The 16,102-nt window shown below is 44.0% G+C and overlaps 1 protein-coding gene across 1 annotated transcript in view; it reads right to left on the bottom strand.

Moving 5' to 3' along the window:
* Nucleotides 1-740: 740 nt before the first annotated feature.
* CCDC50 (coiled-coil domain containing 50) overlaps nt 741-16,102 on the bottom strand; it is a gene marked incomplete at its 5' end in the record, with an annotated part of 37,379 nt that continues 22,017 nt past the window's right edge. Inside the window, 9 exons of the mRNA XM_080624285.1 lie at nt 741-1,138; nt 2,193-2,290; nt 3,273-3,352; nt 4,289-4,393; nt 4,942-4,986; nt 5,585-5,691; nt 8,379-9,083; nt 12,681-12,798; nt 15,280-15,370. Coding sequence (XP_080480411.1) covers nt 1,119-1,138; nt 2,193-2,290; nt 3,273-3,352; nt 4,289-4,393; nt 4,942-4,986; nt 5,585-5,691; nt 8,379-9,083; nt 12,681-12,798; nt 15,280-15,370 — 1,369 coding nt within the window. The 3' untranslated portion in view covers nt 741-1,118. The remainder of the gene's footprint in view (nt 1,139-2,192; nt 2,291-3,272; nt 3,353-4,288; nt 4,394-4,941; nt 4,987-5,584; nt 5,692-8,378; nt 9,084-12,680; nt 12,799-15,279; nt 15,371-16,102) is intronic.

The raw sequence follows: 16,102 nt of genomic DNA on the forward strand, positions 1-16,102 counted from the left end.
TCCTGCTGTGCCCTAGACAGCGATAGTTTTATCCTGATAGGAGACTACAGAGCAGTGCAGAGGTGAGGCAGTCAGCACAGATATTGTGTGGACTGTTCAGCACTCTACGTCTAGCTCAAAGTTGCCTGTAATTGTGGATTTTTGATTCAGTGTCAATGCCTATATGGCCCTCCTTCAGCCCCATGTTTCCAAGACATATGCAGGTTCAAACACAAGTTACTGTATCCAAGTCCATCACCAACTGAGTTAGGAGTTACAGGAGTTCCTACTTGGCTTCAGCGAAATTCCTTGGCTATCACACGAAAGCTCAAAGCAGGTGACCATAGAGGTCCCATCAGGCATTTAAATCTGTATGATTCTTTCCAATCCACAAGTTGCAGCTTCATCAGCTCCCTGGTATATCTTAAGGGTTATGCACACAAGGTCTAATTTCCACTGAAATTGTCTTTCAACTGTTCTATCCTATACCCTGGAGCTAAATGCCTAGTTACTCTACCCACGTTGCTGTAAACCCAAGAAAGAAATACAGCAGTTAAATTTTATTCCATAGGCAATTTCTTTCTCATCAGTCCCAGGTTCTGGCTTTTGCTGATGCACGTTATGAAGATGCTCTCTTCTTTCTCCAAGCATGACTGTCAGGTTGCCTCAGCTATCTTATCCAGCACAGGAAGAAAGATGTTTCCTCTTATAACTCTTTGCTAAGTCATCCTAAAATGGAAAGAACTTGCAGTTCTGACGTTCTGATGCATTACCATAATCAAACTAATTTCTTGGATTTTCCTCCCTGTTGGAACTGCATCTCTACTTGTCAAAGCTTCAGACAAAGCTTAAAAATAAAAATAAAAGGAAAGCCTCAAAAGAATGTAATAGGGAGCTGTTAAGTCAGGTAGTTGACGTGCACAGCTCAGTGGTGGCTAGATTATACTGCACTGCTTAAGTCATCACATATGAGTAGGAAATTGAAACAAACAAAGTTCCTTATTATGATGACACTTCAAGAAGACATCCTGGGAGTGGAGGGTGGACCTTCCATTGGGTAAGGAATTGAGAAAGTTGCCTGGCAATTCCAGTAATGTTTGCTACAGAAGAGTCAGTACCAAAGCAAAGGCTAGCACAGTTTACTGCTTCCTACGGGAACCTGGAAAGCAAAACAGAAAGAATGAAAGAAAAAAAAAAAAAAAAAATCTGTAAGGATGGATCCTGGTGAAGAAAATACTACCGACAGGCATCTTTTACCTGGCCTGCCCTCTTGAGTATCTGTGTGACTTCCAGGGTACTGGTAAAGTCAAATGACAAAATGGGAAACATGGTACATTTACCCAAACTAAAGGAAAAAGGATAGGTCCTCAAGACAGGCAGACATTTGCATTTCTTCTGGGTTGTGAACAGTGCTGCAGCCACATTGCACAGTCTCACTAAGGAAAACTAAAGGAGCACTCAGCTTACAGACTTTATAAAAGTGCTATCAACTTTCATGCTTGTTTGATAGACACAGAACACAAAAGTTTCCCAAACTTTAAATTTTGGGAAGTGTCCACATTTAAGTCACAATCAGTGGAGCTGGAAGAAATCTGCGCTATTGACTCGAACTCTGGCTGCCCCTTTCCTTCCTCAGAGATTCTATAAATAACTCAGACAATTAGCATTCAGGTTTAAAAAACTGTGGGGGCGACCCTAACCACACTGCTCTTATGCCAAGTGATTTTAGGAAACAAGCCAACAATGCAGTGCTGAGATGCTACGGGAACAAAAAGAGCATGTTCTCAGGACAAGCTTCTGTCTAATCATCCCATCTGCTCACCAGACACGTGATATTGAGAGGTTCTGTCTTATCGAATTGTTTGATAGCAATGAGTCACCTAAAATCCATCTCATCATTGTCTTCATGTTATTTCTCCTTCATTTGCTGTCTGGATTTATAGTCATTCATCATTAAGAGATCACGGAGGACATGCAGAGAGCAATTTGGCAAACTCAAGGCAAACCAAGTCAACTTTATAGTCTCTCAGTCTGCAGTGTTCTCAGCAAGTACAACTCGGCCACTGACTAGCATCACCTGCCTGCTGGGGGCAATAATATCCATTCCTTTTCTCTCTTAGCATCTTTCAAACATCCTGTCCTTCAGGCTGCTCACTTGAGGAAGACAGCCCACAGCAACCCAAGTGCTGGGGCTACCATGGGCTTGATCCTACCTTTAGGAGAGTGCTCAGGTTTGGGAATCTGGCGCATAGGGCTGGGCTGGCTTGTGTAATACCGAGCATGTTCAAAGTCATCGTGGAGAGGCTGTGACCTGCCAAGCACAGTGAAAAAGAAGTGTTGGGAAAAATACTCAAAGGCGTAACAGTGTGTCAAAAACAACATCTCAGCTGCCTGGTCACTTTTATACAGTCTCTGGCCCAGACTTCCCATCTGCAGACCAGCTCCTCTGGGCACAGCTTGTTACTGTTTTCTGTGGTGAGAAACGCACAGTGTTTACTACTTCTCATGGACCACTTTAATTTGCCAGGAAACAAAAAATTTCCATTACAAAGTTCGTTGCAAACCTTAATCATAACTACACAATTTTAAAGTCTTTAATGCTTGACCTGTTTTAACACCAGAGTATTTTAATACGATATCTCTCAGCCTTCACCTGCAAACCTCATTTGTTGTTTCTTTTGCAAATTCAACAAGAATTTCTAGGCTCATATCTGGACTGGAAATCAAAGCCACCGGGGTCACTTTCAGGGTTCAGTCCCTCATAAGGAGCACCAGGCCAGGGTACCAATTGATGCAGCTACAGCACATTCCCATCAGTTTTAGGATGAGGTACCCCAAAGCACAACATGCTTGCTTGCTGCGGGGTGTCCACATGCAGCAGTGGGAGCAGCTTATAGAGCTTAACCGGGAGTGAGGACCCAAGGGAGCAGCTGTGCAAATGCATAGTGACTACTTCTCCATGCCCAGAGATGACATTTGGTTTCACACCCACAGAAGCTCTTTAACCCTCTCAATGTTTCTCTGCCATTTAACAAATGTCACTGCACAAGCTCATCAATCTCCGTCAGTGCCAGACAGGGAGACCAATATGGACTAATGCCACAAGCACAGGGAGTGACTCATGTCACTGAACATCTTAGAAGCCTTGTGCCCTCCAGCTCATTTCAGTGCCAAAACCTCTGCTCTCTACCAAGCCCCTTGCGAGTGGGTCAAGGCCAATCGCCCTACAACCCTTCCCTAGGACTCAGCTTCTGCCTGCATTTCCCCATTTATACCAGCCAGTTCAGTCTCACCTTGAAGATCTTTCACCTTTGTGTCGCTGAGTTTCAGATCCTTCTTTTGATCTTGAACGTGTGGACTCGCTTGTATCATGCTAATGGGAAGAAGAGGAGGAAGAAGCTCATCTGAGTGCCTTACAAGACAGCAGCCAGCACACTGAGGCTGCCAGAGCTCCACGCAGTCCTGTGCTCAGTTTATACACACAACTAACTACGGCCAGACATGTGCAAATAGCAGTATCAGGACTAGTTTCCAGTACATGAAGCTCTGAGACAAACTCAGTTTTTGCTCTAAATATGAAACAGTGCTTGAGGGACCTGTCCCGAAGCTAGGGTCGAATGCAGTCTGTGTGTAATGACTACGCACATGGCTGGGCTGAGCACGAGGGACCAGATGCATGCAGCTGTGCTCCTGCAACCACTCAAACAGTAAGGAGGCTGAAAACAGAGCTACTTCCAATTGGCCACCATGATTAACACAACACCCCCTTTAGCACCTAACCTGCGCAGACTGTGAAATCTGTTTCCTACCACCTTCCACACTGGCTTGTCAAGCCTCTGTAATATTACTGATACAAAAATCTAGGCTGGATACACTCAGTACTTTCATTATAGGGCCAATTTGATTATGAAGCAGAGTGACAACTGGAGCAGCTGCATTGTCCTTAATACCTGCAGTGCACAAGCAGAACAAACTACTGGTTTTAGTGCCACAGCCAGGATTTCAGCAGAAGTAAGGCCCCATACCAGGATTGTCTGAGGGAGGCCACAAGGTGCTGTGACATCTAGCACCATTCTCCAAAGCCACAGCCCAAGGTTTACCCTGCTTGAGGCTGAAGTAAAAGAGCACCTAGCCAAGCAGGTGGCTCCAAAAGGTTTGGGAAGCAGCTGAATAACAGGCAGCAAGACACTCTGGATGCAAAAGTCTGCATCATTCCTTTTGCTCTCACCACACACCCTCACATCCCCCTTTGGAAATAGGAATAACTTTATAGCACTTCATTTGTGGCACCTCCTGAAGCTTGACATACCTTCCAGTCTTGATCATGCCTCCTCCTTTCAAAGGAAGACTTTTCTCTCTCCCTCCCTTTCTTGAAAGCCTTTTTCTCCTCAGCCATCAAGAGTCGGGCAATTTCCTAGAAGGGAAAATACAGAGAATGTGTCAGACAGTTTTACTGCTCTTGTGGGTTTGTGTTATTTAAACCCTTTCCAATAGAAAGCTGCTGAATGAGAAGGGTGCAAAGCCAGGATTCCATCTGTGATCAGAAATCAAGTGAGAGGGCAGAATTAAGACTGACTACATGCAGCATGCCCACTGGATTCCCCATTTGTCAGCACTGTGTTTGCAAAGCCTTTCTGCCCTTTACTCCTTTTCCTTCAATGGAGATGTGTGTATGTGTTTAATCTCATAGCATCTCTGATAGTCTCCCTTTGAGCGCAGTTACAAGAGATGCTCTTACACAGCCATGAACTTACTTCCTCTGCCATAGTTGCAACAGGCAGTGCAAATTCCTCCTTGACCAGCCTGAGCATATACAGGATAACTAGCCAGGAGCAAACCCCAAGGGAGTCCCGAGCTTCCCCAAGAAGGAGGGAAATGAACAAGTAGAGGGTCAGAAGAAGTAAGTGGTGTTTTGTAGTTTTCACAAGTAAAGGAATAATGCACACATTTGACTTTGCTCACCTCATCTTGGGCTACTTGAGCTGCCTTCTGATCTGCCTCATCAGCCTGGGGAAAAAAGAAAAAGCGGTGGAGGGGAGATAAAAAAAAAGAGACAAAAGGACAAAAGAGTAACATTTCTCATTTATTCATACTCATTAACTTACATAGGCAGGGCAAGCAGGTACCCATACAAATATGCTACCATTGTCTCTAAATTTATTTAGCTACCTCAATACTCGCCTCCAACCCAACACCAAACTGTCATTTCAGCTTTTCAGATGAGTTTAGCCCTCATCTATCTGCCAGGCCACACCACAACACATTCCCCATCCTGTTGCCCCCTTTCTCTCAAAGATGGGCACTGGTCTGCCTCACTTCTGGGCTGACCACACCAAGTAAAGGCCTTATTACCTACCTGGAAATGTCCATTTAATATCACTCTGCTTTAATTATTTAATTTTAGGGTATTTATTTCAGAAAATAAGGCTCTGCTGGCCAGATGCCAACTGTCACTCCATATAGGTGTGTATGGGAGACAAAACTTAATTACCAGAATGAACAGTAACAACACTTTAGGTATTAAAGTCACAAGTTTACAAATTAAAGTTCTCATCGCTGGCTACCTTAGTTCCTTCGAGTTCACTGAAGCATCCTCTCTACTTACCAGGAGCTCTTCCTCCTGCAGCTTTCGAGCAATCTCTGCATCAGACAACTCCTGTTCCCTTTGGGGTGTATCATACATGGCTTGCCTCGTCCCCCTCAACTTACTGCCTACAGAATTGAGAGAGAAACCAATCAACTCAACCATTTTCCACATGCTTCAGTAACGAAATTCCCACCATTTCCTGAGCCACCTGCAAAATCCCCATTCAAGGGAACCAGAGATCATGACAGCATACCTGCCAGGCAGCTGATTTGAGAGTACCTTTAGCTGAGGTCCAGCATGCACCTTAGGGAGATTCCTCTATGCATATAGAAATATCTGATATGCCATGCCCTGTATGACAAATGCAACTAGATAGCAGAAGAGGCCATGTAATTTGAAGCAGTCTTCGCTGACCCAGTGATCCTAGCAAAAGAATTGTAACTTTTCACACTCTGCAGATACACTGATACAGATACACTGGCAAAACCTGGCAGCAGAGAGCAGCTCAACATCTGTTATGAGAATCTGGGAACACACTGATGGAAGTGGCATGGGCTGCCAAAGTTGCCTGGGACAGGCTCACAAAAGGTTACAGACAATTTCTTCATTAAGCTGACCCATGAATTTTACAATTTAGTGAGAAAACAGCCAAGTAAACACTTCTGAAGTTCATACAAGGTTCAGTTAGTGCTTTGAGCTCAGAGTTTTGTTTATTTTAAAGTTAAACCATCTCCAAATGATCTAAAATGTTGTATTTTTAGAGTCTCTCCACAGTCTATTTGCACCAGGCCAAAGGAGTCTCACTGTAACCCTGTTACAAAATGTATGACTTCACTCACATACAATGAATGCCTTCTCCTTCCATCTGCAGTCTGAACTGTATTATTCAGACACCTCAGACATCTAAATGAGCTTTCTGCTTTGTGTCTGAAGTATGTACTCCAGACGCCTGTGTCTCTCACCTCAAACCCTGAAATTTTTTTCCTTCCAATCTTTTAAAACCAAGTGGCAGAACATAAAGTAGCCAACTGATCTCAAAAAATATTCTGTGCATCTACCAACAAACTATCATCATACTCCACCAAGCATCCCAAAGACTTCAAACTGCAGTGGGCCAGAGACCTCATGCACCAACCCAGAATAAAACCGTGGAAGAGGAAACCACCTCTTCTATGTGCAGTAAGGAAGGCTTGTGGGGTTTTCTACTTTTTGTTTTGTTTGAACGAACTGATTAATTTCCTCAACCAATTAACACCCCTCTTACAAACCACCTTAGCACAAGAAAACTTCAGCTCTGGCATGTTTTGTTTAAGAATATGACTTGGCCTTTCCTAGCATACTTTGATCAATCAAAGCTGTGAAGAACTGCAGTCCATAGCCAGCACAGAAACTCTGGCAAAATGCACCAGCTTGATCAGAGTTAAATTATTCAAGGTCAAGGCAAACACAGTTTTACATGCTGGAACAAAAAACAATGCGGCCAACAGGCTCCTGTACAGCATTAACTCTATGAAGAATAAAAATTTCCAGGAGTTGTCTGCTGGCCAACCTGAGGCTGAGCCTTCTTCACACACTGATTGGTGCCAGGCCTTTTTTACTCAGAAGACAACAATAAACGTTACTTGCACATCACTTCTGCCCACACTCAGGGGAACACAAAGCACACCATAACCACAGCCCCCATGAAGCGGATGTGAGCTTTCAGCTATTTTGACTCCATGTGACAGGATACTGAGTTACTTGGATCTACACTGTATCAGAGCAAATCATGACCTACTGATAACATGTAAAGACCTAATTAACTCCTTCCACTCACCCCAATAAAATTTTGCATGATCGAGATGAAGAACAATTCTTCCAGCATCTCCAGAGACAGACATGCATTACAGCCCTCACCTTATCCAAGTGAAGACCAGTTAGATGGCTTAAAGCACAGCGTCCCATGACACAGACCAAGTCAAGGTCTGTCCATAGGTCCAAGTAAACGCCTACTTCTACTAAGAGGCAGGTCATCCCCCAATTCCAGTGGGGTTTTAAGAGCAGAAATACAGGTCTGGATCTTTAAAGCCTATCAGACCCCAAGTGTCACCGGACAACAAGAACTACACAAGTACATGTTTGTCAGAAAAATCCACTTGTACTGAATTTGACGAGTCTCACCTTTATTAGGTGAGCCCAGCTGGACACCTAGTGCCACCACTGAACTTTGCTCAAAATGAACCAATTATGTTGCCAGCAGGGCTTTCAGTGAGAAGTGATGGAAATTGCTGGCTTGTTAGTACTTAAGCAAACTATCTTCATTTACAGACCTGCACCCTAAATCAACCAAATACAAGTGCAACCATAATATGTGGGGTTTTGTTAGTTTTTCTTTTTTCTTTTGTTCAAGGAGACCACAGGACCAAATATATCATGGAGAAAACCACAATCCTCCCTCCCTCCCAAAAAAAAAAAAAAAATCCAAGCCCAAACAGCTGGTTGTTTGTTGGTTGCTTTTATGGGGCTTTTGGTTTGTAGGGTTTTTTTAATTAAACACAGGATAACATGGGCACCATTTCCAATATTATCTTCTCACTCATCCTCTCTGATGCCACAGAACATGTCAGGAAATGAACAGAGCAAGAATATTAACGGATAAAAAGAATCTCGCTAAATAAGGGAGAACCCTGGGCAGGATTCACCCTGTACACAGCGCAGGTGGATATCAGAGATAAGCTTTTCCAAAGGAAACAACACAGATTTCAGACACCAGGATGGGGCACACAAAAGTCCATTCCCACATGTATGTACACCTTCCCCATCACTTGGTTACCTGAGTCTCGCTGGAAGTATTCAACCTTCCCCTGGGTCACAGCATGTGGGGAGGGGGAATGTCTCCTGTGTCCTGACCTTTTGTAGTCTCTCTCCTCACCCCTCCTATGATCATCTCTAGATTCAGCATCACGAAGCTTCTCATCATGCACCATCCTGTGTGACGAATGGCCCCAATGACGTGATTTCTGTTTTCCAGGGCATGCCAGCTGGCTGCTGCCCCAGTGCCAAGTCTCCTGCTCAGCCTCCAGTTCCATCCCAAGCAGAGGAAGGCGCTTTTCTCTCTCTTGCCTTGTTGGCTTTCTGCTGTGCCATGCCTGGTCTGCAAGTCTATGATCTGACTCCAAGTCAAGACTGAGAGGTCTCCAAGCCTTCTCCTTCCTGGCTGCCCTCCTTTCCTGCTGCTCCCAGCTATTGCAGTGGTCATAGGTGCTGCGCTCAGCCTCTCCTTCCAGATCAGGGCTGGGATGACTCTTGGAACTGCCTTGGCTGGCTGATTTCCACTCCTGCCGATGGCCACTGCTGGCCTCACTCAGTTGAGCAGACCTCTGATGATCCTCCGAGGTGGAATGCCTGTGTTTGGCTGCACTGCTGGACAAAGGCAAGGGTGCTTCTCGGTGCTGTCTCTGCAAGCGCATGTGCCTGTCACCACTGCGTGCCCTGCGAGGCTCAGAAACCTGCTCTCTGGGGTCACCCCTGGGGTGCTCTGAGCAATGGGGGGGACAAACAACGACCAGGTTAGTGGTGCAAGGGTTAATAGTGGTTCAGCAAGGCCAGACTCGTAGCATGCAGATGAGGGAGCTTGATGCAAGAAGAAGCTGGAAATACATGCAAAGCATGATGGGGTCAGAAAGAAGAATAACAGGAATATAATTCTTCCAAGATATAATGCGGGACAGAGTGAAACTGCAGCCTGGCCATCACCAAAGCAGCACAGGAGGCAACAGAGTTAGAGCCGAACTCACAGGTCCAGCATGAAAGTGCATCCGAGTACATCCCAAGACAAGGACAAGCCGATATGGAGATGAGGGACTTTCAATGATGTCCCCGGGGCAGAAAAATGGCCAGCAGAAAAGCTCATCTGGTGGCATGGCACTGCTGCAGGATACTGAAACCACCAGAGAAAGTCTTGCAAGGAGGGTACAAGATGCAGGTAAGCAGATGGGGAGATGTCTGTGTGTGTGACACAACAGACTGCCGTGTATCTCTTGTGGATCCACAAGTTTCACTACCTGCACATATTCATTGTCTAAATAGAAGTTTAGGCTCTGACTATGAAGAGGGCTACAGAAATCTAAGGGCAGCAGAAGACTTCCCAAAACCCAGGCTCCTGACTTCAGCAACATAGCTGGAAAAGCCGCTTACTTGGCAGCTTGGTGGGGCTCTTTTCCTCCATGCTTTCAGAAAGCAGGTGGAAATTTCCTTTGCTTTTAGTTTCAGTAATAAACCTGACACAGCTATGAGGATGCAGCAGTATGCCTACTTGATTTATTTTCCAATCAACTTACTTGCTAAGAAAAATCATTGCACTGAGTGAATTACTATTTCTCTACAGCAGCTTTTCAGAATGAAAGCATACTTCTGAAGAAAAAAATTGCTTTGAAGCAGGGGCTGATTTGAAAGAGAACTATGCAAAAAAACCCCAAAACACAGCACCAAAAAACCCCCAAACAAATCCCCCAAAATTAAACAAATAAAAAAACCCTCCACAACCCTCAAAAACACCAAAGCCAAAAAACAGCAGCAGAAGACTTTCCTTCTCAATGAGAAAAGGTGTTTTTTTATAATATCTGAAAATATTTAAAATGGATTTCACTGCACATAAGCTTCATTCTGTTTGAATAAATAGCTCTGCCTTCCTCCAATCATTTAGATTTCGGGGTGGGAACAATAACAAAAAAAAACCCCTGCAACCTAAAACCAACACCACCACTCCACCAAATCCAAATGTTCCCTTCAAGTCATTCTATTCAGAAAAATCTTCCAAAGCCAGTGAAAATAAAGCCTCCAGAAAATCCACCTTGAAAACAAATCTGTGTGACTTTTATCCAGAACAGGTGTATTTTTAAAAATCTAGGAACCGTAACATCAACTGCTGTGGTTACTCTTAACTGGTTTTTCTTCCTGTTCAGTTTTAGATCATTCACATGATTTACAGCAAAATATCCAGTAAAACAACCTACGTGACTTACTGAACAACAGAGACGAGAGCCTGAAAGCAAGAGTCAGATTTGGAACAATATTAACTAGAGTCTAAGAATTTAATTTTGTTATTAAAGAAAGCTCAATAAATACAGCAGCAGAGAGAGGAGATCATGAAAGAGCGAAGCACAGCTACACTGGAAAGGATTGCTACCGGTTAACACAACTATGCCAGAGAGCCCAAGCAGAAGATTTGCTTTTGAGGTATCTCAGGGAGATTAACTCCTCACCAGGCACCAGTTTCTATGGCACCTTCCACAGGGGCTGTGTAAACACTCTTTAGGTCCTGGTGTTACTCTTTCAGACAGCAAGTGACTGAGCAAATACAGAAATGTTTTTCATGGCATAGACACTCTGGAAGGGAGGAATGCTGCCTTTTTTCATGTTTATTTTTACAGTTTTTAAGAGCTGACATCGCTTTGGAGCACTGGCCCTCATCCACATACTTCCTGGATGTGGAGAAATTTTTATTCAGTCTCAAGACAGACTAAAACCCAAACAAAAAGGCTTTTTTTTGTTGAAGTTCACAAGTAATGAGGACAATACAAAACAAGGATGCTGAAGCCAAATCAAATGCTGCTCAAGTATTTCAGAGGTTCCAGATCAATAGAATCCAAGCACCAAAATCCACTATAGTCCTTTCTTGTTTTTAAGGAGCATGGATCAAGAGCAGCAGTACTATTGAATGGCCAGGCAAAACAACTTCCACCTCACCTCCAAGACTACAGATGACTGCAGGAAGAAAAAATTCAGACCCATAAGATATCCTGCTATCCAAATCCTCATCACAGTCTCAATTCAAAGAAACATAGGCTTTTGTCAACTGATTTCTGTTACAAGAATCTATCCTGTCCTACCATCTCCACATATCAACACTACTATTTATATTGTATTTTTTCAGGGACTTGAACCATTTAATTCTGAAAAGCTGGAGTGTGGGTTCATCATAAGACTCCCAGATCAAAGTCTTTCCCAGCTCTGTACACGTAGCAGGACATGTGGTCACAAAATTTCCACTTGGTTACTGGTTTGCACTTGTGCTTTGTGTTTTCTTGGCCATCCTTGAACTTCTTCCCCATTGAAATGAAAATATTTTGTGTAAGTTCAAATAAAAGTAATTTAAAATCATCAGCAGCAATGATGTTAAAATGAGACACCAATGGCACTGGTGGTAAAATAAGAAATAAGAGGCTTGATCTTCATCTTCACAATTTGTTAATCAAAAGCAGCCCATCTTTTCCCCACCACACTTTTTTTAAGAAAGAACATAAGAACCACCACCAGTGCACAGCAAAGCCATCCCCAGAGTGCTCCATAATTAAACATACCCTGATTCTCTCCTCCCAGTTTAAAGAAGGTCTGTATTCAATCATAAAAGCTGGCCAAGAGAAAGCAATACAGCACTGTGGGTCATATTTTTTCCGCCATGTATAAGTCCCAGATGATAATCACAGCAAAGACATTCTGTGGAGATGACCTTGTTATTCAGTAAGTCATTCAAAGCAGTTGTGCTAATTTTAAAGCTTGGATACATACCTGCACGGAGTTTTGAAAGGCTGATCCATGAACGAGCATTTATTCATTTATGCAGTTGTGCCAGCATCGCAGATGAGCACATGAAACTGTTACTCTTCAAATGCAGGCACGGAATTGTGTCTGCATTTTTCCCCCGCTTGTGGGGGTTGTGCAAGTGGGGTCCTACTTGTAATGCTTGTGGGGTTATACATAAGTAACTGGTTTATCAGCTACTGTCTTTCTTCTACAAGCCATTTTAAAACATGCATGCGTGTGTGTGCTTGCACATACACACACCCTAACCCTGTGCTTTAGGCCACCTTCTAGGACATAGAAAATTACAAATTTGTCTTCTCTGCTTTTTTCTATGGTTTGGGTTTTTTTTTGTTTTGTTTTTTTGGGGCTTTTTTTATAATATTTCTTGATTCTTGTATAAAAGCCTGATCTTGACCCTGAAAACTGATGCAATGCTACAGTGCTGAATGCAGAACTGTAGGATAAGGGAAGTCTCCTAAACAGAGTTGCCAGATCACCAGGTTCACCTATACTGCCATGATCTTGATTCTCTTATCTAGCAGAAACATACCTCCGTTTTCTGCATAATAGCTATCTTCATAGCCTGTGTGTCCCTGGGATTCTGTGTAGTGCTTCTTCCGCTTTTTTTCTTCTTGCAGTTCTTTCTGTTGTAGAAGACGGGCAATGTCCTGCAGAGGTGAAAGGAAACAGACATTACCTTTCCCCCTAAAAAATGTCTAAAGATGTGTCTATTCAAATTCTTAATTATAAAAGTCCTGTCTGAAAAATTAAACAGGGTTACTCTGAAATTCAATCCCTGGGCTGGATGAGGTTTCAACTTAGCAGTTGAGACAAGGGACCATCTCAGCAACTAGTATCTAACCTCACTCAGATCCACCAACTGAGCTTCCAGCACTGTGGCAGACTTGCAGGTTCCTGTTCCACTTGCACAAAAGCCTGCAAAGCTCTAATGGCCAAAGCATGGCAGAAGGAATTGTGTGTGGAACCTCAGGCCTTCAGCAAGGATTTGAAAGTCAAGCAAGCACACACCTGCTCACACAAGTGCACTGGACCTCACCCTGGACTACATCAGGAAATCAGAGGCAGACTGTCTACAGCTGAAGCCACTTCTGATAGGAGGAAGGTCCCAGAGCAAGTCATGAACTTGCTTCAAACTGGCTGTAATTTACAGGGACTGTAAGATGCCAGGCAGGGAAATGAATCAGTTTGACAGTCAGAGGCTGAAGGAAAAGAAAATCGAAAGGGACATTAGGAGGAACAGGCTAGGCACAAGGCAGGACTGCTGCAGGGACTGCAGATGTTTATCTTCTATCACAGTTTTGGTAGATGTGCCATTAAAGAGAACAGCACTCCATTTTCCCAACTGGTTTTCCTTTGAGATGACTAATGGATCAACAAGGCCCATCAACAACAAACAGTTCCCTAGGGTTTGCACATTTAGGGTCCAGAAGCTGCTGAGTCAGTGAAGCTAGTCTGAAGCGAGGAAGAGAAGCTGGAAGACAGCAGCAGGAGGGCATGCTAGCCCTTCGGATAGTATTCCTTTAAGCTTCCCTAATCCTCAGGACCTTTACAGAGCCATGCATGTAAAGTGCACACTGCAGGCAGGAACAGCATCGCTGAAATGCAAACTTAAGAGTATCAACACCCTCCAGAGCAAAGAAGCCAGCACTGGAGGACACTGAATTGGTGTTCAAGTACAAATTATTATTTCAGGATTCAGATCAGATCTGCTCAGTGACAACTTTTGTGCAGAACCTGTAGAGGCTCTTTATCAATAAAAAAAAGGAAAGAAACCCAACCTCCCCCCCCAGTTTTCTTCCCCTGGCAAGGTTAATGTCTTCCAGCAAGTACAGTAGGTCTATAAATATATGGGCTTAAGCACATTATCTCCAGGACTGAGACAGCTCAGGACTTGCAAATCCACACAAACCACTTCTTACAAGCTGGACTTACAAGCAGGTAGGCTTAGCACTTCATTTAAAAACCTTGCAGACCAGACTGGATCTGCCTCAAACACAGCATTGCCATAACACTACTAGCCACTACTGATACTAGAAAGCTATTGTATACGCTGGGCAGCTACTGCACCCTCATGTGTGACAAGTTGCAGGCACCTGTTGTCAGACTGCTGACATGCCAGCAGCTTTCTATGTAAAGCAGGAAGGAAAGATGCAATTCCCATAGCCAATATGAGCAGCATTGTACCCCGATTGTCTTCCTGATAAAAATAAGACAGATTGTCACACTTATAGAACAAATCCTTTAGCCAGAGTGTTCCTTCCACTCCCATTACCACAAGCTTCTCCTCGAAACCCTTCCACATCTGCTTGGGCAACCCTGCAGTACTTGCTTGGAATTAATGGAATAAGAAGAAAATGAGGTCTTGCACAAGCAAACTCATGCATCTGTCAGATAAGGACAGATTCTTATTTCAGGCTTTTCCAGGAGACACGGTATTGTGTCCAAGCTCACACTATACAGAAAATTCCACCAGGTGCCTCTTAAGCATCTTAAGACTACTCAGACTTCTCAGGAAACTATCTGCAGTAAAAATGGGGCCACACTCCAGGCTCACACGGGTGTTCCTCCCCCCCTGTGGCTTTCCTGAATACCCTATTTGACAGGCTGACACAATAAGGTGATCAAGCCAAATCCATGGACAAACCATACTGCCTGCTCTCAAGCAACAGCAGCAGTGTTGTTTTGTGATTCTGAAATCACAAACGCAATCTGCTACCAAGAAACTGCAACAGGGTGTTCAGACTGTGAAAGACTAACGTAAACGTGAAGTAAGGTAATGGAGAAGCCAGAGATGGATGGCTGGGCTGAGGGTGCTGCTGAAGTCTTTGCACCAAACAAATCATGACCTAGGATTCTCCAAAAAGTAGTACCTGTCTTCTTGAGTATTACTTGCCCTCTTCTCTACCAAGGCAGCCCTGGCATCAACAACTCTTGTGACCCTTGAGTGTGAGGACTGACTGTATCTTATTCCTGTAACAGGACTCCCCAAAATCTCTGTGCATGCAGAGATCAGTGAAGACCAGGCCTGACACTACACAAGCCAGCCCCTGTGGCTAATGACCAAGAAATACCTGCACAGAAAGGGCTGCTACAAATAGCCCTGCCATCCCTGCAGCTTTAAAGGTTACCTCATCTTTTTCCTCTTGCCTGCGGCGCTGCTCCGCTTCAAACACAAGCTTCACTTGGATTTCCTGAGCAATCTCGCAGTCCTGTCGCTCTCTAGAAGGCAAGGAGACAAGGATTATAGGCAGCTAAAGTCACAGGCATCAGCAGCCTGGAAAAAGGGATAAAGGAGCTAAAGAACCCATCTAATTTATACAGAAGAATTATTACTTAGTGTTAGCACAGAGCCTATGAATCCTCACCAGGGACCAGAACTCCCTGTACTTACTGCTGGCCAAATTTAGAAAATAGGTCTCAAAACGTTCACAAACAGAGTATAAAGCAAGAGAAAACAGATTCATAGCCAGTTTCCTAAGAAAGGAAGTAGGTACCACAGGATAGGCCAAGGCAGAGCGAGGAGTCTGCAAACAGTCTAATTCTGCTGAAGAGTTTTCATGCATGTGGTGCCAAAGAAGGGGTTTAGGTTAATGCAGGCATTTCTGAGAAGTGGTCTTCACATGAAAGCCAAGAGTGAGAAAGTGCAGAAATGCTGATAGCAAAATGCAGAACATAGGCCAAGGGGAGGCTAGAGGTGGCTGTTCAGTAATGAATGAGAAATGCTGCTGTGGTGGGATGAGACACAAAAGCAGAACCGGTGCCAAGAGGCAAGAGAGAGACATGCATCAAAATGAGGCATCAGAGAGCCATTGTTGCAGTGCCAGGATGGATGTGGGAACACAAGATTGTATTAACTGGGTACAGAGAGATACTGGAGTAATTGAGACATGAAATGAGAGTTTCATCTGTGCAGATAGACTGGGAAGGCCATATTTCAGGGATGTCATACAG

Source organism: Psittacula echo (genome assembly GCF_963264785.1).
Source record: "Psittacula echo genome assembly, chromosome: 7".
In the NCBI taxonomy this organism is placed as follows: domain Eukaryota; kingdom Metazoa; phylum Chordata; class Aves; order Psittaciformes; family Psittacidae; genus Psittacula; species Psittacula echo.